Source organism: Cupressus sempervirens, chromosome 9 (genome assembly GCF_028749045.1).
Source record: "Cupressus sempervirens isolate cs-2001-9-10 chromosome 9, ASM2874904v1, whole genome shotgun sequence".
Taxonomy (NCBI): Eukaryota; Viridiplantae; Streptophyta; class Pinopsida; order Cupressales; family Cupressaceae; genus Cupressus; species Cupressus sempervirens.
In genome coordinates, this window is record NC_143126.1 from 404,839,763 (window position 1) to 404,861,939 (window position 22,177).

Genomic DNA, 22,177 nt, shown 5'->3' on the forward strand with positions numbered 1-22,177 from the left:
TTAGATGTTTCACTGTACCCTACAAAAATACCTTTCCTCCCAGAGGGTTCTAACTTAGTTCTCTTTTCTTTTGGAACATGGATATATACAAGGCACCCAAAAATCCTAAGATGACTTATATCGGGTTTAACCTTAGTAAAGACTTCTTTAGGAGTTTTATTTCTAAGGTAAGAGTGAGGGCTTCTGTTTTGAATATAGATAGCAGTACAAGAGGCTTCTGCCCAAAGATAATATTCTAGATTTTGATCAAATATCATAGCTCTAGCAGCTTCTATAATTCTTCTATTCTTTCTTTCTGCTACCTAGTTTTGTTCTGGATTATAAGAAATGGTGTATTCCCTCTTAATTCTTGTTTCTTTACAAAACCTTTTAAACAAATCTGAGGTGTATTCCCCTCCATTAACAGTTCTAAGAGTTTTAATTTTATGTCCTGATAAGTTTTCAGTTAATATTTTGAATTCTTTAAATCTCTTTAGGATTTCTTCTGATTCTTTGCATTTTAAGAAGTAAATCCATGTTTTCCAAGAGAAGTCATCTATGAACAAAATATAGTACCATAATCCTCCAAGAGAAGGAATAGACGTAGATCCAGATAAATCTGAATAAATTAATTCCAAAACATTGTTGGTTTTTCTAGTGCTATCATGAAATGGACTTTTGGTATTCTTGCCCAGAGCGCACCCTTTGCATATGCTTGAGTGGTCATTATTTAGTTTAGGTAAACCGGTTAACCATCTTCTCCATAGTTGATAAGGTTTTGAAATTTAGATGTCCTAACCTTTTGTGCCATATTTCATTTATGTCTGTAGCTTCATGAATTAAAGCTTGAATAGGTCTGAATTTAATTCATACAAATATCCTTTTCTCTGACCAATCAACTTCATTTTCTTAATTGAGTTCTTTGCCTAGGTTATTACTTTACCGTCCATGAAAGCAACATTATGTCCATCATCTTCAAGTGTTGTAACTGAGATTAGATTTCTTTGTATTCTTGGTACGTAGAGTACTCCTTTGAGAAGAAAGGAATTTCCTGATTTTAATTTCAAGGTGCAATTTCCAATTCCTTCGACGGAATTTGCTGAATTATCACCAATGGTGAGTTCGCCATTAACCTTTTCTGATATAGAGTCCAGTGCTTCTTTGTATCCTGTTATATGTCTAGAAGATCCACTATTAATTACCCATGCTTTACTTGAGATTTCATTTGATAGTGATGAATATAATACACGATTCTCAGAATTATAGTTATCTTCTTCCCTAGTAACATTTGTACAATTCGCTTGTTATTTAGAATTCTTAGGATAATTAGATTTGTAGTATCCAAACTTTTCACATCTGAAACACTTTATTTTGGATAGATCTTTTTTGGGTTTTTCATTCTTTTGATTTCCCCTTTTCTTCTTGAAATGCTTCTTCTTGCCCTTATAGGATTTTGCATTAAGAACATGAAGTTCTTCATCCTTTGTTTTCAATTTCCCTCCTTTCTTTAGTTTTTTGGATTCTCCCTTAAGTCTATTGAAGTCTAGAAGTTTATCTTTGGCACTTATTCCTTGTGCAAAATTTTCCCATGAATCTAGTAATCCATCTATAGCTATTAGTGTTAGTTTTGTGTCACTAATAATGGTTCCTATACTTGAGAGTTCATCACTTATACTGGCAACCCTTAGGAAGTAAGAATTCGTTGATTCTCCTTTCTTTATTTGTATGTGATTTAGTTGCCTTTTTAGTGTGAGAACTCTAGTTGCATTGTTGACCTCATATGCATTTAGTAGTGCATTCATCATATCAAATGTTGTCTGATGTTTCGTTAGCATAGGTACAATCTCATTTTTCACTCCATCTAATATGATCTGAATGGCTTTTCTATTTCCTTTACTCTAGATAGTTTTACGAGGCTCAACATTAGATTGTTTGGATGCTCTATCAACAAATTGTTTTACATCATTTTCTTCAAGAATCATCATGATTTTGAATTTCCAGGCCTCAAAGTGTTCTTTCCCATCAAACTTGTCCTTGGGTATGATTGTATATGCCATTGAAGATAGGAGAATGATGCTGGATATAATGGTGTGATTACTTAATTTGCATAGCCTAAGTTTGACTACTAGAGCTCTGATACATGTAAAGTTTATGCAAATTCTGTATAAAATAATTCACACTTGTACAATATCCTCTGTTGCTGAATATGATCTTCTTATGTTCTAAAGTATGGAGGAGTTGTCAACTTTAATTCTGATATGAATGTTATATATCTTTGCAATAAATTCGAACTGATATTATTGCTTGAGGGAGCAGACTTGTAATTATTGTGTGTCCTCAAACTACAATAATTCCTACCCCATATATCAAGACCAAAGGGCATGTCCCTTAAAGGAACATGACCCTATCTAGGTCGGCCAAACACCTCTTGTAGAAATCGGCACCTAGAAGGAAGTAACACAAGGTTAACTAACATAACCATTAGTTATGATTAGTATACAATGTAATGTCTGCCCAAAGATCGCCGCCCATTCTAGTGTCAAGACTGATGTATATATATGTCATCTATGATATGATAGGTGATAAATAAAGGTGCGGTCCGCACTTTCTCAGATCATTATAAATATCAATGTTAATATTTAACAAGTTGTAGGTCTTCCTAAACTTAGTGCTGCTCATGATAGTATTTGCAAGGGATGTGCATTGGGTAAATTCTCTAAGGGTCCTTTAACATTCAAGCGAAAGTAGACCTAAGAGTTGATTCATTCTGACTCATGTGGGCCCATGTCATCAGCTTCTTAAATCATGTCACATTTATTGATGACTTCTCTCACAAGACATGAATTTTCTTTCTTAAATCCTATAACGATCTGAAAATTCTGATAACAAGATCAGACTTCAAGATCAAAGTCTAGTTAGGCTCAGGAATAACCTTGTCAATAAATCTTATATTCAGATATGAATATGCAGATAAGATAATTGTAGGTCCTGGTATATATGCAAACTGGAGTACTGAAAATGTTGCTAATAACCTGTGAGGCTATGAAGACTTGGAGATCAGATTGTAGGTGTGTTGTGTGTCTCCATACTGCCTTCACAGCTCGCCTATATATCCATTTCAGAAGGTATGTCCCTTAAGGGACATAACCCTTAGCATTTAACAAGTAATTAGTTTACCCTGAGTTGGCGACCACATAATAGTTATTAGTTAGTTCTAACTAAAGTTAGTTAAGAAACAAAACTAAAACCTATTACACCTAGATCGCCGACACCCATAGAGCAAGTATAAGTAATTACAAAATGCCATTCAATGGAGTATATAACAAGGAGAGTCAGGCACGATCTGCACCCATAGACCTGTGGATTATCCAAGTTAAATTCTTAACACTCCCTCTTAACCTGATAATGCTACAGAAAGATATTATATCTAGCAACATCAATACAAACGTTAAGCAAGAATTAATACTCTATATCTGTCTATCTCTTCTTAATACATAGTATCATAAAACATATGATACAAAGTCATATTACTAAACCTGTGATATGACAAATCACTGCTACTAGTGATAAGACACATGTTGTGACTCATAGAAACTGGTATTTCTAAATCACAACTAGATTCTGAATTTAAGATCTACCAGAATACAGGATAAACCCGAAGAATTTCTAGAATTCTTTCTTTATCCAATTTGTGACCCATGAATATGTCAATGTCACAAGACAATCTAAAATTCACCTGGATCTTACAATAAAATCTACTGTTAGGACATCATCTAAGAAATTGTCACCTCTCATAATGCCTATTGCACAAGTATTCATTATTTCAAAGATCGTCACCTCTTAAATAATGATTACATATGGTGGAGCCCATAACAGTCAATAGCCTAACAAAATAAAATTTATCATTTTATTAATAATCAAATAGTACAAAAATGAATTACAACTCAACCATACCAAGTCTCTTTCTAAATGTTCTATCTTTACTCTAGATAGGGGCTTGGTGAGTATATTTGCTGTCTGATCTGCAATACAAATGTATTCCAATTTCACAGAATTCCTGTCTACCATATCTCTTACATAATGGATCTATCATGGAAAACTGGATTCATTGAGAGCTTGATGGAACTCTGATTATCACAATGAATGATCGTAGGATGGCTTGCCCAAATAATCCCACAAGCAACTTCCTCAGCCATACTGCTTCTCGAGAGGCTATTGCTACTGCAATGTATTCAGCTTCTATGGAGCTCTGAGCTACTGAAGGCTGCTTCCTGCATATCCATGAAATCATAGCTGATCCTAAACTGAAACAGCGTCCTGAAGTACTTTTCTTGTCTTTAACACTTCCACCCCAATTTGAATCAGTGAATCCATGCAAATCTAAAGCAACTCTCTCATATTTGAGTCCATAATTAAGAGTACCTTGTAGGTATCTCATAATGTGTTTAACAGCAACTAGGTGAATCTCCTTAGGTTCACATATAAACTGACTTAAAGCATGAACCGCATAGCAAATATCAGGTCTTGTATTTACTAGGTACATCAGAGACCCAATTATCTGCCTGTAGAGAGTAGAATTTATTGGAAGTGACTCTGTAGCTGCTTCTTTAAGTTTATACAAATTGGTCTCCATTGGAGAAGACATGGACTTGCAGTTCCAGATTCCGAATTTTTTCAAGATATCTAAAGTGTACTTCCTTTGATTCAATATGATACTGTCAGCATTTTGTCGCACTTCCAATCCTAGCAAGTAAATGGAGACAAACCAAGTCTTTCATCTCGAATTCTCTGATAAGATCTTTCTTGCACTGATTTATAAGATGATCATCACCTATGATTAATAAATCATCAACATACAATATCAATATTACCGTACCATCTTTATCTCTTTTATAACACAAGTTCGGATCGGCTTCATTCTTAGAGAATCCTAAGCCAGTGAGATATTTATCAATCCTTTCATACCAGGCCCTAGGAGCCTGTTTAAGCCCATAAAAAGCTTTCTTGAGTCGGCAAACAAAGGCATTTGGATCATGGGTTTCAAATCCTTCTAGTTGCTCTATATAGACTTCTTCTGAAATCTTTCCATTTAGAAATGTTGTCTTTACATCCATCTAATGTACCTTCCATCCCTTAGATGCGGCAATTGCTAAGACAGCTCTAACGGTAGTATATCTGGCGACATGAGCAAAGGTTTCTTCATAATCAATTCCTTCTTTCTAAGAAAAACCTCTGGCTACAAATCTAGCTTTATATTTCTCAATACTTTCATCAGCGGCATGCTTTATTTTGAATATCCATTTTGAAGAAACAATGGATTTTCCTTTTGGCCTTGGAACTATTTCCCAAACATCATTTTTCATAATTGATTGATATTCTTCTGTCATAGCTTCTTTCCAACCGGGATGTTTAATAGCATCAGAAGGATTGGTTGGCTCTGTTTTGGATAAATCAATCATATTTTCTATATAACCATAGAATCTTTTAGGTCTTTTACTTTCTCTGACTGATCCTGAAGGTGCAGCAAAATCTTGAGTTGCTTCAACTGTTTTTATGGCCCAAAGTGGCCTTTTCTTTGAACTTTCTTCAAGGTTTATTTCATCTTCGACCTCTTCTAAGTTCTCCCTCTGGAATTCAGATTCACTTATTCTTTCAGAATTTGATAAAGGAGAGGGTTCATAGGAATTTATTGCTCTTTTAAATGCAAAATCTTCCTCAAAGATTACATCCCTACTAAGTTCAATAGTTTTCTATCCAGGTATGAAAATTCTATATGCTTTAGAAGTTTCACTATACCCTACAAAGATACCCTTCCTTCCAGATGGTTCCAATTTGGTTCTCTTTTCTTTTGGCACATGAATGTATACAAGACATCCAAAGATTCTGAGATGACTTATATTAGGTTTTATTTTAGTAAATACTTCTTCAGGGGTCTTATCTTTAAGATAGGAGTGAGGGCTTCTGTTTTGGATGTATACAGCAATACAAGAGGCTTCTGCCCAAAGATAGTATTCAAGGTTTTGGTCAAAAATCATAGCCCTAGCAGCTTCTATAATTGTCCTGTTTTTCCTTTCAGCTACCCCATTTTGTTCAGGGTTACAAGGAACAGTATACTCCCTCTTGATCCTTGATTCTTTACAAAAAAATTTAAACAAATCTGAGGTATATTCTCCTCCATTATCTGTTCTAAGGGTTTTAATTTTATGTCTTGAAAAATTTTCAGTTAATGCTTTGAATTCCTTAAATCTTTGTAAGATTTCTTCTAATTCTTTGCATTTTAAAAAATAAATCCATGTTTTCCTAGAGAAGTCATCTATGAACAAGACATAATACCAGAATCCTCCAAGGGAGGGAACGGACATGGGTCCACATAAATCTAAATGAATTAATTCTAGTACATTATTTGTTTTTCTAGTACTATCATGAAAAGGACTTCTAGTACTTTTACCTAGGGCACACCCTTTGCAAATACTAGGGTGATCTTGGTTTAATTTTGGTAATCCGGTAACCATCTTTTCCATAGTAGATAAGGTTTTAAAGTTTAGGTGCCCTAATCTTCTGTGCCATATTTCGTTTGAATCTTTTACTTTGTGAACAAGGGCTTGAATGGGTTCTATATTCAGTTCATACAAATATCCCTTTCTTTGACCAATTACTTTAGCTTTCTTGATGGAAGAGTTCTTAGCCCAAGTTAATACTTTGCCATCCACGAATGCAACATTGTGTTCATCATCTTCCAACACTATAATTGATATTAGGTTCTTTTTTATCCCTGGTATATATAGTACATCTTTCAAAAGAAGAGTATTTCCTGTTTTTAGCTTCAAAGTGCAGCTGCCAATTCCTTTAACTAAATGTCCTGAGTTATCACCAATAGTAACTTCACCGTTAACTTTCTCAGACAAGAAATCTAGAGTTTCTTTGTATCCTGTTATATGCCTAGAGCATCCACTATCTATTACCCATGCCTTATTTGAGATTTCATTTGATAAGGAAGAATACAAAACACGATTCTCCGGATCATAAGTTTCTTCTTCTCTAACAACATTTGTGCAATTCACTTGTTGTTTGGAGTTTTCTGGACAATTAGATCTATAGCGTCCAAATTTTTCACATTTGAAACATTTTATTTTTGATAGGTCTTTCTTGGACTTTCCATTCTTCTGATTTCTTTTATTTTTCTTGAAATGCTTTTTCTTGCCTTTATAAGAGTTGGCATTAAGAATGTGAAGTTCTTCATCCTCCACTTTAGGTTTTCCTCCTTTCTTTAGTTTTCTTGGTTCTTCCTGAAGACAATCATTCTTAAGTCTATTAAAATCCGGAAGCTGATCTCTAGCACTTATTCCTTGTGCAAATGTTTCCCATGATTCTGGCAGTCCATCTAAGGCCATGAGCGTTAGTTCGGTGTCATTTATGATGGTTTCTATGCTTGACAATTCATCTCTAATACTAGCAACTCTTAGAAAATAAGAGTTTATTGATCCTCCTTTCTTTATTTGGATGTGATTTAGTTGTCTCTTTAGTGCAAGGACCCTCATTGCATTATTTACTTCAAATGCATTTCGTAATGCATTCATCATATCATAGGCAGTTTGGTGTTTTGTAAGCATAGGTACGATGTCATTCTTAACTCCATCCAAGATGATTTGAATGGCTTTCCTGTTTCCATTGGACCATATGGATTTATGAGGTTCAACAAGTGGCTGTTTGGATGCTCCATCAACAAACTGTCTAACATTATTTTCTTCGATAATCATCAAGATTCTGAATTTCCATGCTTCAAAATGTTCCTTTCCATCGAATCTGTCCTCAGGCCTGATTGTATATGCCATTGTAAATGAAGGATAACCACTGGATATAAACAGGTCTGATAATTGAAAATCTACAGAGCCCTAGATCTGATAACAGGGCTCTGATACCATGTAACGATCTGCAGATTCTGATAATAGGATCAGACTTCAAGATCAAAGTCTAGTTAGGCTCAAGAATAACCTTGGCAATAAATCTTATATTCAGATCTGAATATGCAGATAAGATAACTGTAGGTCCTGGTATATATGCAAACTGGAGTACTGAAAATGTTGCTAATAACCCGTGAGGCTACGAAGACTTGGAGATTAGACTGTAGGTGTGCTGTGTGTCTCCATACTGCCTTCACAGCGCGCCTATATATCCATTTCAGAGGGTATGTCCCTTAAGGGACATAACCCTTAGCATTTAACAAGTAATTAGTTTACCCTGAGTCGGCAACCACAGAATAGTTATTAGTTAGTTCTAACTAAAGTTAGTTAAGAAACAAAACTAAAACCTATTACACCAGATCGCCGGCACCCATAGAGCAAGTATAAGTAATTACAAAATGCCATTCAATGGAGTATATAACAAGGAGAGTCAGGCACGATCTGCACCCATTGACCTGTGGATTATCCAGGTTAATTTCTTAACAAATTCAAGGAATCTAATGAAGTGTTATCTAAGTTTAAGGAATTTAAAGCTCTTGCTGAAAACATCATTGAGAAGAAAATCAAGACACTCAGATCTGACAAAGGGGGTGAATTTATCTCTTGTGCATTCCAATCCTTTTGTGTTGAAGCAGGAATTAAGAGGGAGTAGCCTTCCTTACAATCCTCAACAGAACAGCATTGCTGAAAGGAAAAAACAGAGCTACACTTGCTGAAATTGGAAGAGGGGCAACTCCCTAAGTGGGCCCCATTAGTGACTTGTGAATGCAACAAATTAAAAGATGAAACTCATGAACTCTTTATTGATGTAAGATTGCAAGTACACGGTACTCATTATTATAGTGAGACAACAATTAACTAAAAGCCAATATACCTCTCAAAAAGAGTGTGGCTATTTATTCAATCAGATCCTAACAACTAATAATTGCTCGCAAAGAAATCAGGAGTCTATTGCATCTTTTGACTCTTTACAATAGGAGTAAGACAGGAACTATAGTTACGCCCAGTCTGTAACTACGAATTCACAGCAGTACAATAACTCTGCTAAAGCTTTGCAAATGACAAATTTTGCCCAATCTGCAATTATGAATTCCCAGAAACTGAAACTATAGATTCAATAGTTCATTTTAACCATACTATAGACTTGTGGATGAAATATTTAATTCCAACCAAGGCCTTTATTCGTGACCAATCTATGTATCCAGTTTCTTAGAAATAATTTATACTTATAGATCAAAATTTATATATCCTTCCAGCTCCAAATGCCTATTGTCTGTGTTTGCGGCAAATAAATTTTATTAAGCATTGACAGTCATTTTAATGGAACCCCACATGAAATATTACACCAAGCCTCATGTCACACCGTACAAGATTTGAATATTTAATTGCCCATTGCAATAAAATTTAATCACCCAACCTTGAGCAACTTAATTAGTTATTGGGCCAATATAATCTTGATAGTAAGTTAGCTTATCATGGTGAAAATGCCCAAGCAATTACTTCACCAGCCAACAAATAAAATGTGATATGCAAAAATTGAGCGAGCTAAATCTGAATAATCTTCCCCAAAATTAAGATAAAGTGGCAGCTTTCACAACCGAGACTGATTTTTATAAATCAATTCCTTTTCTGATAATTATTTCCAATGCTGCATTTTTCGAAAAAAAATCAAATGAAAAAGTAAGACAGTGTTACAACAAAACATCTCCATTATAAATTATTTTTCACTTAACCATTCACGGCAATATTTTTTTCCCAGGTAATAACCTCAATGGAAAACGTCCAAGACTACAGATGGCTGGAAAAATATTTCCTCGGCATATTTTCAGCCAATATTAACATTGATGTGATATGAAGCAAATATTTCCCCAGACGTATGGAACTTTTTCAGGTACAAAAAGAAGAAATATTATTCACACCAAACTTTGTGCATCTAAGTCTTCAGCCAATATTATCTAGGATTTTTAATAATTTTCTTCTTCTCTATTTCATCCAGATGGCATAATGTTTGCAAGGGCAAGAGACTTCAGAACTGTATATGCTAAATCAAATATTGTTATTTCTCAAGTACACTGACAGCCTAGCAAGATACATGACTTTGATAAAACCGTTCTATAAACATGTTTCAATATGATGGTGGTTTAATGCTTTGATACCACTATAATATCCCACTAGATATTTTTCCCCCAATTTCTCACAATGCAAATATATCAGAATACAGCAGATAATTTTATACAATAAAATACTAGAAAAATACTCATATTAAATACTTTTAGAATTTTTTATTGCATTATAAACCAGCAATACAATAACATAACAAGGAAACCAATCTTATAAACAGCAACAACAATCAAATTGGGGAACACATAGAAATGAACCTGTATTTCCAAGTGTGAAGTCCAATGTGAATCCACCTGTAGATGAATCGGGTTTGTGTCCAATCCACCCTAGAACCCTAAAGAAGTCTGGCCTCAGGTTCTAAAATTGAAAGCTACAAGCTTCCACATTTTCAGGTTCTAAAATTGAAAGCTACAAGCTTCCACATTTTCTTAAAGAAATCTAAAATCAATCTCAATCCAAGTGTAGCTGAAAATGAATTGGCTTGCTTCTTTCAATGCTCAAAGATGTGACCCTTCAACTTTCATCTCTTGTCCTTTCGTCCTATACCCTCTTTGTCACCTTTTAGCTTGATTTATAATATTAAATTGGTCTTTTTATAAGTCTGCATTAAGCTCCCAAAAACCAAAGTTAATTAGCCAATAGGCTACTATGTAGGAGACTCTAACTGCAAATGGCAGTGTCTCATACGGGAAAAAAGTTCTCGAGATTGCAAAAAGTTTCCGAGGACTTACAGATATTTGTCCATTCCAAAGTCTAGGTCCACTAGCCATTTTCCCATAATTAATTCGGCTTCAATAGCATTGACATCATTATTTGTGTGTATGTTATATACTTTGCATGACTATTATTGCAATATCAGTGGCATTTCTAGTTGGACTTGTTGGCCAATAGGATCAAATATTTTTGGGCAATTCCAAAGCATTGGGAACAATTTTAAGTGTGATTTGCATTGAGAAATTTTTGTTAATGTTTTTTCTCTGTCATTAATTTTTTATCAAACTAGTTTTAAAAAATAAATCATTTTACTCACCTTTCAAAAAGAATAGTGGTGACACTACAATATAATAACTATAATAAATTAATAATAATGACAAGATTCTATAATAAAAATTAACAAATAAATTTAATAATAATTTAAATTTCTCAAATTACAGATAACGTGTTTTTCATTCAATCATAAAAACATGTTTATTTATCTAAATTATGAGACAAGTAAAATAAAAATTAAATTGAGGTTCAATTACAATTTAGGACAACATAAAATGTAAAAGTTTGATACTTAATCATCTTAAGAATTAATTTAAAAGATTATTTTAAGATTTATTTCTTTTATACAATATATTCATAATAGAAGATGAGGTAAAAATGGTCAAAATTCAATGTAGTAAAAAAAATAGTTTTAAATATATTCACATTGTTATTAATTTTAAATATAATCAAATCTAAATAGGCTAAGGATTGAGATAAAAGTGAAAAGAAGTTGATTAAACAATAATAAATTAATAATATAGAAATTGATTAACCATTTAAGTTAATCATTATAATTATATGAGATACAAAATGAATACTGATACAGGAGCATCTGAGGTCTTTTCTATTTACCTCGGTAGTCTGATGCAAGAGCATCCCATTCATTGTGTTATCTTGCTGATTATGTTGGTTGCTGACGAGTTAGAGACATTGTCGAGTGCCAATAATTATTCAGTATTGACCAAGTTGAAGTTTTTCGATGTTGTGTTAACATACATGTTAGTGTGTTATCCCATTTATGCCGCCAGTATCGACCGAGTGATATTTCAAGTGCCGAGTTGGTCAGTTGCAATGTTAACCGAGTTATCCAGTATTAAGCCGAGTGTTCCTATTGGTGTCGAGTGTTCCTGTTGGTGCTGAGTTTTCCTGCATGTGCCGAATGCCAGTATTTGCCTTGGTCATTCTTTGACCAAGTCCGTGTCTAGTTCCAATTTGGACCGACCTTGCGCGTGATGGGTATTTAATATTTGTTGAGAGCCAACTTGTGGCTTGGTTATGCATTTAACGTAAGGTTTTATTTAGTTGGTAATTTGTGACGGGCCGACTTGTGGCCGTGCAAGTATTTAAAGGGATCTTGGGTAGAATCTTAGGCATTATTATTCAAGCATGGAGAAGTCATTTTTGTTTAGGGAGTCTTAGCGTGGAGTAGCTTGGAGATAGAAGTCCGCATTTAAGTTTGAAGATCTATTCTTCTTTAGAAAGATGAATTCTTCTTTGTAATGGTTGCACTGCATCAGGTGGCATCAGAGCTCAATTGTTCCTGAATGTGCAAACAAATCGCCAAAGTGTAAGGTAGTTTGTACCAAGACCTTGGTTGGGTGAATTTTATTTGAGAAAATTTTGATTTCGGAAGTCCTAGCTCGTTGGTGAATTTGGTGTAGGGTGGCAGATTTGTGCATTTGGCCTGAACTTGCAGAGGACTTGTTGTTCGATTGTTGTTTATGAAAAGATGGTTCGTGGAAGGAGAGATGTTGATCCAAAATTATTTGCAATGTTGAGGAAACTTGCAGCTGGAGTAGAAGCTATTGATTTAGTGGAAGACCATGGAAGACATCTTGATGATGTTGAGAGCAATGAGTATGATTCTTTTTGGGATGAATTACATGAAAGGATTGATGATCTAGAAGAGTCTGATTTTAGTTGGCATCTGAGGATTAGAAAGCAGGTTTGTTGGCCAGTTAAAGAGATTATGAAGAAAAGAAGACAGATCGTGGAAGTGCATGATGATTTTGCTGAAATTGATGAAGTATCTTTCGGTTTTCATGAGTAGATGGATAGATCTAACATGGAAATTACAGGGCATCTTGTTGTGCGCAATGAGATTGTTGAAGAGGAGAGTTTCACTTGTGTGAAATGGATGTGATTGAGGACTTATCTGTTGTTGTCGTTGCTGATCCGGAGTTATATGTTCATTTTATTATGGATGTTGTTGATTTGGATGTTGCTCGTGGTAGGAAGATGGATTTACTTGCTGGTAACATGGTTGAGGGTTTCAAAGAAATTATTGATGTGGATTTGCGTGATGTTGTTGTTGCTGATATGGATCTGAACTTGGATGTTACTGCTGAGATGCTGAAAGATATAGATGTTACTACTAATGTGGATTTTGATGATGTTGCCGATCTATATGTTGCTGGAGAATTGAATATATATACTGTTGTTATTAAGGATTTATATGTTGCTACTATTATAGATCTGAATTCATATGTTGTTACTGATCGGGGTTGTGATTTGGATATTGTTGTTGATCTGGTTTTCATGTATGAGGATGGTGTTATGGATGATGGTGATGATAAGTTGCAGATGGAGCATTGTGATTTTCAATTCAGTCCGTATGTTGATTGGTTGGATGAGATTTTGATTTTTGAATGGATGAAGGATAGATGGTTGATTTGCAGATTTGATATCTTTTCTTTGATAGAGTGGAAACCATTGATGAAGATGAAGCTGAGTGCAGAATTTTCTTTTGGAAGAAAAATGTGGGACACATTTTTTCCATTTAAGCATCTGAGGTCTTTTCTATTTACCCTAGTAGTCTGATGCAAGAGCATCCCATTCATTGTGTTATCCCGCTGATTTTGTTGGTTGTTGCGGAGTTACAGACATCGTCGAGTGCCATTAATTATTCAGTATTGACCGATTTGAAGTTTTCCAACGTCGTGGTAACATACATGTGAGCATGTTATCCCATTTATTTTGCCAATATGGACCGAGTGATATTTCAAGTGCCAAGTTGGTCGGTTGCAGTGTTTGCCGAGTTGCAGTGTTGGCCGAGTGTTCCTGTTGGTGCCAAGTGTTCCTGCATGTGATGAGTTACAGTATTTGTTTTGGTCCTTCTTTGACCGAGTTGTCTATGTCTAGTTCCAATTAGGGCCGACCTTGCGCATATTTAATTTCGTGCCGACCTTGCGCATATTTAATTTCGTGATAGGTATTTAATATTTGTTGAGAGCAAACTTGTGGCTTGGTTATGCATTTAATGTAAGGTTTTATTTAGTTGGTAATTTGCAACAGGCCGACTTGTGGTCGTGCAAGTATTTAAAGGGGTCTTGTGTAGAGTCTTAGGCATTATTATTCAAGCATGGAGAAGTCATTTTTGTTTAGGGAGTCTTAGCGTAGAGTAGCTTGGAGATAGAAGTCTGCATTTGGGTTTGAAGATTTGCTCTTCTTTAGAAAGATGAATTCTTCTTTGTAATGGCCATAACCCAGAAGGCCGTACAGTCGAGCATGTTGGATGTAAACTCCTTGATTCGAATATATGGAATATTGTCTCTCTGGATATGAATCTTGTTCCTCTTGTTCATTTTCCACTGTGTGTTTGTTTGTTGGTTTTTGGATCACCTCATTTTGGGGTACATCCGGATTCACATTGCATCAAATAGACATGTAATAACTATTAAGTTTTTCTTTATTTTAAAACAATAGTGAGAGAAATTACAAATTTTAGCTATTTCAAATTATATACATTTATTATTTTAAAAAATAGTATGAAAAATTACAATTTTTATAAGCTTTTTACACGTCTTAATAACTAAAACAATCTTAAATTAGAAAATCTTTGAAGACAAAGATGTATTTTAAATTTATCACTACGTATTTTTTCGTAATTTTTAAATAGATAAATGTAAAATAAGTCTAGTAATCTTGTTGGGTTCGATAAGAAGTTTTTAACTAAATTTGGAAGAAATATTAAATCAGAGAGCTTATCAGTTGTAACCTAGCCTCACTTTTCTTTATGTCCCAAAAAGGGGACATAACACTTATTACCTTGACTTTTTCTAGAGGACAAAACAAAAATTTATTAGATGAGGGTAATCGTAGAATATGCAAGAAATGCAACAAAATACTATGTTACCCCAAGTTCCCAAGACCGGGGGACAAAGAAATGGGTTTCCAAGATGGAATATTTTTCCCACTACAAGCAATAGTAGTGGGGTTAGCTATATAAAAGACAGGGAAAGTTTTAAATATTCATATGCAAATATGGATAGCATGCTTATATTCATTATAGAACCTTAACACATAGCGTTTGTGTTAAATAATTTAAATTGAGAGTTCACGAGAGTGAGGAAGTCAAACAAATTTTTAAAACTCAAACATTAATTTTATGCAACAACCAAGGAACAACTTTTCAAAAGTTTCCAAATTTCCAAAAAAAAATTATTTTTGGGACGAGTCTAATTATGTGGGAGACACATCCCCTGGTAACACTAACAAAATATATTTATAATCACCCATGGGTACTTAGCATAAGAGAGATCACAAAAAGGGAAAAGAGCTTGTCATTGAGTGCTACAAGGTTTGCATTTAATTTTACAATGTTGCAGAGTATTTCTAGTTTATTGACTCCCCTTAATTGGTTGTAGGTCAAGCATGGGTTAGGTTCAAGTTATTCAAGAAAGCTAAGAGAAAGAGAGAGGGTCGCAAAAACACTTTTTGATGATATTTTTGTGACGAGAAATTTAGAGTGGGTTAGAGATAACTTCAATTTTAACTTCGAATTGAATCCTTTAAATTTTAACTTTGAAAAATATTTAGTTTCATTAGATGTACTAAGTTGTAACTTAAAATTGATTGCACCTTTTACTTTGTAGATGTCAAAATTATTGGTGAAAGGTTTGGATTTATTGGATGGGAAGAAAAACCCAATGGGATATATTTATGAGCCCATTAATAGGGCAAACAAGGTCATCCATAACTCTTACACTAGGGATGAAAGTAGATTTGCCCCTATTAGGGAGACCTTTGATTGGAAGTGGGACAATCAACTCCACTTACCCATTCATACAAATGAGGTACTATCTCAACCCTAAGTTTTCTTCTATGATAGCTTCAAGGTGTTAATGGGGATGTTAAGGAGAGCCAATCTGCATGCATTAAGAGGATGACACTTGAGCTCGAGGTTAGAAAGCTTATTATTTTTTAGTTGTTGAATTCTACGAAAATTGGGGGTCAGGGGGAGGGGCAGCTCTTTGCTTTGCCATTAGCCACACAAGGAAGATCCGCTCAAACACCAAGTAAGAAAAAGTGAAACCTTATATCTTGCAAGTTAGGAATTACAATTATTAATATAATATTGCTTGTTTACAAATTCTTGAATATTTTTTAGAAGGTTCTTGGTAGGAAGATAGGGGTGGAAATACTCAAATCTGGAAAAGCTTGCCCTCCAGATTTTGTCTCATCCTTGTGTTTTTGGCTGTGATGAGAAAAAATGAAATTAGTTTGATGCCATTCACACAATCAAGAAAAATAAATTGGCTCAACAACACCTCAATACGACCTTGATTTTCACACAAGTTGGAGGACAATTTAGTGCAACCCACTAATTTGGATGAGATTTAAGCCTATAGTGACTAGACCATGCAAGAGGATTAGCCCTCCCTATTTAGAAAAGCACAAGATTGTTGATTTCAAAATACAAGCCATGAAGGATGTAATTACAGAAGAAGCAGAGGACATTGGGTTGTCATTAGATGGCATTGATATCACGCAAGATGGTGTTTCCGTTAATAGCAAGGTGAAGCCATAGGCACAATTTTTCACCAAGCAAGGAGTCACAACCAAGTGTATGGACCATACCCTCTACCAGCTGATTTTCACTAGAACAAAAAAGACCAAATTCTAAAAATTGTATTTTTTACTTGCCTATTATGATGACAAATTTCAAAGAAAATGATCATAAATTTATCATAGCTATCAGCTAATGGATATCTATTCTATCCAGCTTTGCATGTTGATGCAATTTTGTATCCCATGTGTACAAAAATCGAGCTTAATAGAAAAAAAAATCATCATGATTTTTCAAATTCATATTATACATTTTGTGATTGAATTTTGCAAAAAAACGTTTCAAAGAAATTTCAGTTTTTTAAGTTGTCCTGTTTTTGCCAAGTTGGAAAATTTGGGCTTGCCGAGGTCCAAGTCTATGAACGATGACAAAAATACTAACTAGAGACAACAAATTTTAAATATAACACAAATGACCATGAAAAGGGTTGAAACATAGCTCATGATTGGAGACATAAGATTTTAGCCTAAATCCCTAGTTGCCAATCCCAATTCAAGTTTGTTGGTTCTGCCAATATAAAATTGAAGTAAATTTTGTTAAGGTTCATCCAAAAAACAAATATGCTTCACAGATTTTATTATTATATTTTTATTTTTCTATTAATAAAATTTTATATGAGAAACAGAATAATCTAGAAAATATAAATTTGGTCCACTTAGTTCAAAGAAAATAGCCTCTAAGAAAAGGCAAGAAAGGCCCATTGACAAGATGATACATGAGAAAGAAATTCCTTATAGAAGAAATGCACCATATGTCATTACAATGAAATGTTAACTAGGAAATAATATATAATATCTCTACAATACCTCAAGATAGGTTCATCAAAAGTTAAAACTGCTGCCATGTAAGTTTTGAACTTCAGCTAAATTAAATTATTTGATTGTGTATCGATAAAGAACATAATTGAATAGTTATATCTCTGTTAGCCATGAAACCTTAATTGGAAAGTGTTAATTGTGGCATGAAGGTGGCCTTAACAAAATGAGTAGGTCACCTTTACACATTAGATAGATTATATCCATTTCACTTGAATATTTGATAAATCAGGCAAATGAAATCCAAAAACAGACATCAGAGATATGATTTTCTCATAAGTGTTGACCCATTGACCCTCCTAGTACAACTACAAATCCATGTAGATATTCTCTTCTGTTTGCTTTTAATTTTCTTTAGTAGAGGTTTTTACTATATTGAATGTGGGAAGGTGTTAGAATAGGTTTTTTAACATTTTTGTGCATTTTAAATAGGTTAAAGTTGTTAATAGCATTTAATATATTTCACAAAATCCTTGGCATGAAGATATTAAAAGATATGTTCATCAGAAAATCATTACCAAAAGTAACACTTACGCATAAAGAAAAACATTCAGTAAAGTAAAACACTGATGTCTGGTTGATGCTATAGAGCCATCCTCTGGATCTTTATTCATTACTCCATCGAAACTCAGTCCCTCGATATCCAACAAGTATAAAGATGAGAAAAGTAGCCCAAGAACAACTGGAACAAGGAAGACGCCTATTAAGAAGTGAATAATAGGTAGCTGTAGCACAAAGACCCCAGATGTTAGAAATTATTCAAGGTGGAAAGAAAATTAAGAAGCTTCATATTTTAAATGGGGAGGGATAGAACAAGAACTCATTCATCAAAATGAAGTATGTTAAAAAAATTTAAAAATTAAAAAACAAGAAGGCTAAAGGTTAGGTTTGAATGGAAGATGAGCATTTTAAACACAAAGAAGATCTGATGGCAGAATAAAGAGTACAGATTCTGACCTTCAAGCAGGCTACATAAAGGTCTTGGATAAAGCTAATGAATCCTTTGTCCTGTCTCACAAGCAATGCTTCCATCCCTTTTCTACCTTTTCGTCTTCCTATTGATAAAGTTCTAACACCTTCAAATGCTGCTGCCCCTATACTTCCTGCATCTCCCTTACTAACAAAGTTGATTTTACTCTTCAGGCGCATCCACCTTGTCCGTGCACCTGGTAGAGGATTCCTGCCACATGTAACATTGGCATTCATTCTGTTTAGAAGTTGCTCTGTTTCTTCCTTTGCAATCAACTTTTCCCTGTCACTTTCCAGACATAGACCCGCACCAATCTCAATCTGGCTACCACCTGTAGATGACTCCAATGAAAGAACATCTTGATTTTGGTCAAGTGAAATATCTACGCAATCATCTGACGGAGAATCAGATGATGACATATGTGTGTCAAGTTTACGAAGAGATTTCTCATACCCACTCATTGAGTGTGCAGGCAAGGCGTCATTTACTATCAGATCCTTAGATTCATGCACTGTTTTTTCACAATCGTTAGCATTCTTATAATTTGGAGAGATCAATGATATTTCAGCATTGTCTGCTTTATTAGCAATCAAAACGCATTTCCATCTTTCATCCTGTTCCTCAGCTATGGACTCCTGTTTGGTGCTTCCATCATCATCAAGCACTTCATTTAAAGGGTGATATATATTTTCTTCTATGTTTTTTTCTTGCAAATTTGAGTTTATCTGATGAAGTTTTGTCTTTAATTTCCTTTTGTTCGATAAAAAGGAACTCTTTTTCTTTATATATTTCTTATGGACAGGCGAAATCGTGCTGCAAACGTTTTCAGCCTTCCGTGCAGAACTAGCATGATTATTTATATGTTCTTCAGTTTTCTCTGAGAAATTATCTGATCTTCCATTTGCAGAATGGTTTCTTCCAGATATTCTTGTACGGATCTTTAACTGTTCATTTTCAAAAGCATCATCCTTGTCCCAACTACATCGCACTTGAGAGTTGTCACTGAGGAAGTTTTTCTTATCCTCATGATCTGGAATTCGACTCTGTTGGTGTGAGAAATGTACATCTTGGTAGGCACCATGTCTAGCAAGGTGAGTATCCCTACTTGTATTATTGTTGATTCTTGAGGTGGTGCTGCAGTCTTCCCGGGAGGTTGGAATTGCTGAATAGGGAGGATAATATGAGAAACCATCCCCATAAAAAAGAGAATCTAGCCCCGTCTCTTCAATTGATCTTGCTGAAATCAGCCGGCAACGCAGATTTTCTCGCCTCCAAGCCATGTTGGCAAATATTGTTTGATGAACCTACATTTAGTGGCAACAGACCTGTAAAATAGCTATAGAAAGAGGGTGAAACGAAACATTAGAAGTAAATATTATCAGTAGATTCTACAGTGACTGAATGAATATCGAATGCATATAACTCTGAAACCTTGAAGTAAACAAGACAGTAAAAAACAAATTTCTCAGTACTGAAAAGGTGCTCCATGAAGATATAGAAAGTACAATAGTTTTTCCAAAGCTGCTCAAGATTTATTCACACTCTAAATATAGTATCACATTTTGGAAAATTGAAATCAATTTGACAGAAAATATGAACGATGGGAGATATAAATTGAATTAATGCATAAGACAATAATTATTCAAAGAAACCAAACTGCTGCAGATGGTAGAAATTCCAAAGGTACAAAAATTGATATAATTGGTCCTCTCATGATTTATACTCTGGATATTATCTACTGTATTATAATAATATTGTATCATGTAGCTTATAACGGTCATTAAGTCTTTTATGTTGTCTAGTTAATTTAGTTAGCAACTTTCTATTTTCTCTGTGTCAGTTAGATAGTCTAGTATCTTTCTATTTGTGCCTTCTGTTATCGATTGCATCTTTGAAGCTCTTTAATAAAGGATCCTTTGTATTCTTTGTAATTTGTTTGTTTTTAATCAATCCATTATCATGTCATGGTACCGCAGTATGTTAAGATCTTTGACAAATTCTTTTAATCTCCGTAGAATTATTTGCCAGAAATTTTTTGAATCATGATTTATTTGTTGTTGCAAATGGCAGGAGGATTTTGATTAATTTTTCAAAAAATCATGGCTTTTCCATCTTTGACGAAATGTTTTGACAATTTAAAAAAATTGTTGTTTCTTCCAAATTGTTTTAAGTCGCATCTAATGTTTCCAAGGCAAGCAGTGTTCCTCCAAATGTATTGGTGTTTTCATGATTTCTTTACAAAATCATGTGTGATCTCAGCATTGCATAGTTTCAGAGCTTTTTAACAATTTTTTTATCAACAAAGTTTTTGAGAAGTTGATCTAGGTGTCTCTAGATAAAGAGAATAGCTTTGTCACCCGACATCATCTTAGATAAGATAAGATAAGATAATGATATTAATGTCCAACAAAAGACCAACAAAAGGTCTATGGGACTGCAGGATTACAACAATGAGACTGCCAACAGCAGGAGCACACAAAGGTGTCCGAAAAATAAATACAAACAACAACAAGAGAAAGCAAATAGAGAACCATAGAGAAGGCCAAGAAGGAGACTAGGAGTCCTTTCTAGGTGAAAAGAAACCAGTAACTGAATGATAAGCATGCCGAAGAGTAAAGGCCCTACTCTATCTTTGACCACTCATAGAGGAGTGTTGCTGGTGCAAATATCCAGTCCGAAGTCTGACACATCTGGAATGCCTGGTAAATCTAGTGGAGCTAGAAGGCCTTTTCACACCATGCAAAGGGGATAATGCCATGAAAAGAGGGGATAATTTTATTAGAAAGATTATAATAAAATTGGTCATATCTAGAAGTTTTCCACCACCAAGGAGGGTCTCTATGATAACCCCATTCTGGAATAAGATTTGATAATATGTAACAACAATAATACCAAAATTAAAGTACAAAAAATAAATAAATAATAATATAATAATAAAATCACTATGACAAGCAACTAAGATGCTGGACCAAAGTATTAGTCATCACTAATTCATCTGTAGTCCCAAATTAGGCAATGATTGTTGATCAATGATGTGAGCTTGAATCATCTATTTGGTAAGAAAGATTAATAGTAATGAATTAGTAAAAAAATCAACATACTATTAAGAATCATTAAATATAAATGAATGAATATTGACATAAGCTATAATTTCAGAGAGATCAAGTAAATATGCAAAATTATAATTACAGGTACATATTGACTAAGGAAAGAGACTAAATATTTCTTCAGATCAACATCGACCTATGCAATAAATCTTGATTAAAGAATGTAATGCATATAGTTATAAATTCTAAAATGTCAAGACGGATCAATAAATTTATTAATAAATGAATGAAATTAAATAATATATCAATATAGTCATTGGTGATCATTTTTTTTTCTATTAATGGCAAAAATAGGTTTTGAGGGGACCTGAAACCCCATTACAAAAGTTTACATAGAGATATCCAAATAAAGACCCAAAAAGAGACTGTTGTAAACCAGCAACACCAGCAAACACTCCCAGCAAAAAGTAATAACCAAAAATCAAAACTCAGTGACCAGAACCAGCAAACAGAATAGAAACCAGGTACAACAGAGTAGCTCTTTGATGCAAGCCACCATGTCCTCCTTCAGCCCCGACAGGTTATGCGAGTCCGTTTCCACAGCCCAGAGATCTGCCCAATCATATCCTCAATTTCCACATTCAGGATTGGAGGAGAACTATTTCCAACTTCTAGTATACCCAGCA

The 22,177-nt window shown here is 34.3% G+C and overlaps 1 protein-coding gene across 3 annotated transcripts in view; it reads right to left on the reverse strand.

Moving 5' to 3' along the window:
• Window positions 1-22,177, reverse strand: part of LOC149538972 (uncharacterized) — a 191,816-nt gene that overhangs the window by 145,605 nt on the left and 24,034 nt on the right. The window contains exons 2-3 of one of the 3 annotated variants that reach the window (XM_089800361.1): window positions 18,432-19,780; window positions 18,009-18,199 (exon numbers count right to left, since the gene is read on the reverse strand). In XM_089800361.1, coding sequence (XP_089656487.1) covers window positions 18,009-18,199; window positions 18,432-19,724 — 1,484 coding nt within the window. In that variant the 5' untranslated portion in view covers window positions 19,725-19,780. The remainder of the gene's footprint in view (window positions 1-18,008; window positions 18,200-18,431; window positions 19,781-22,177) is intronic. The other 2 variants (XM_089800360.1, XM_089800362.1) reach the window with 2 other exon arrangements.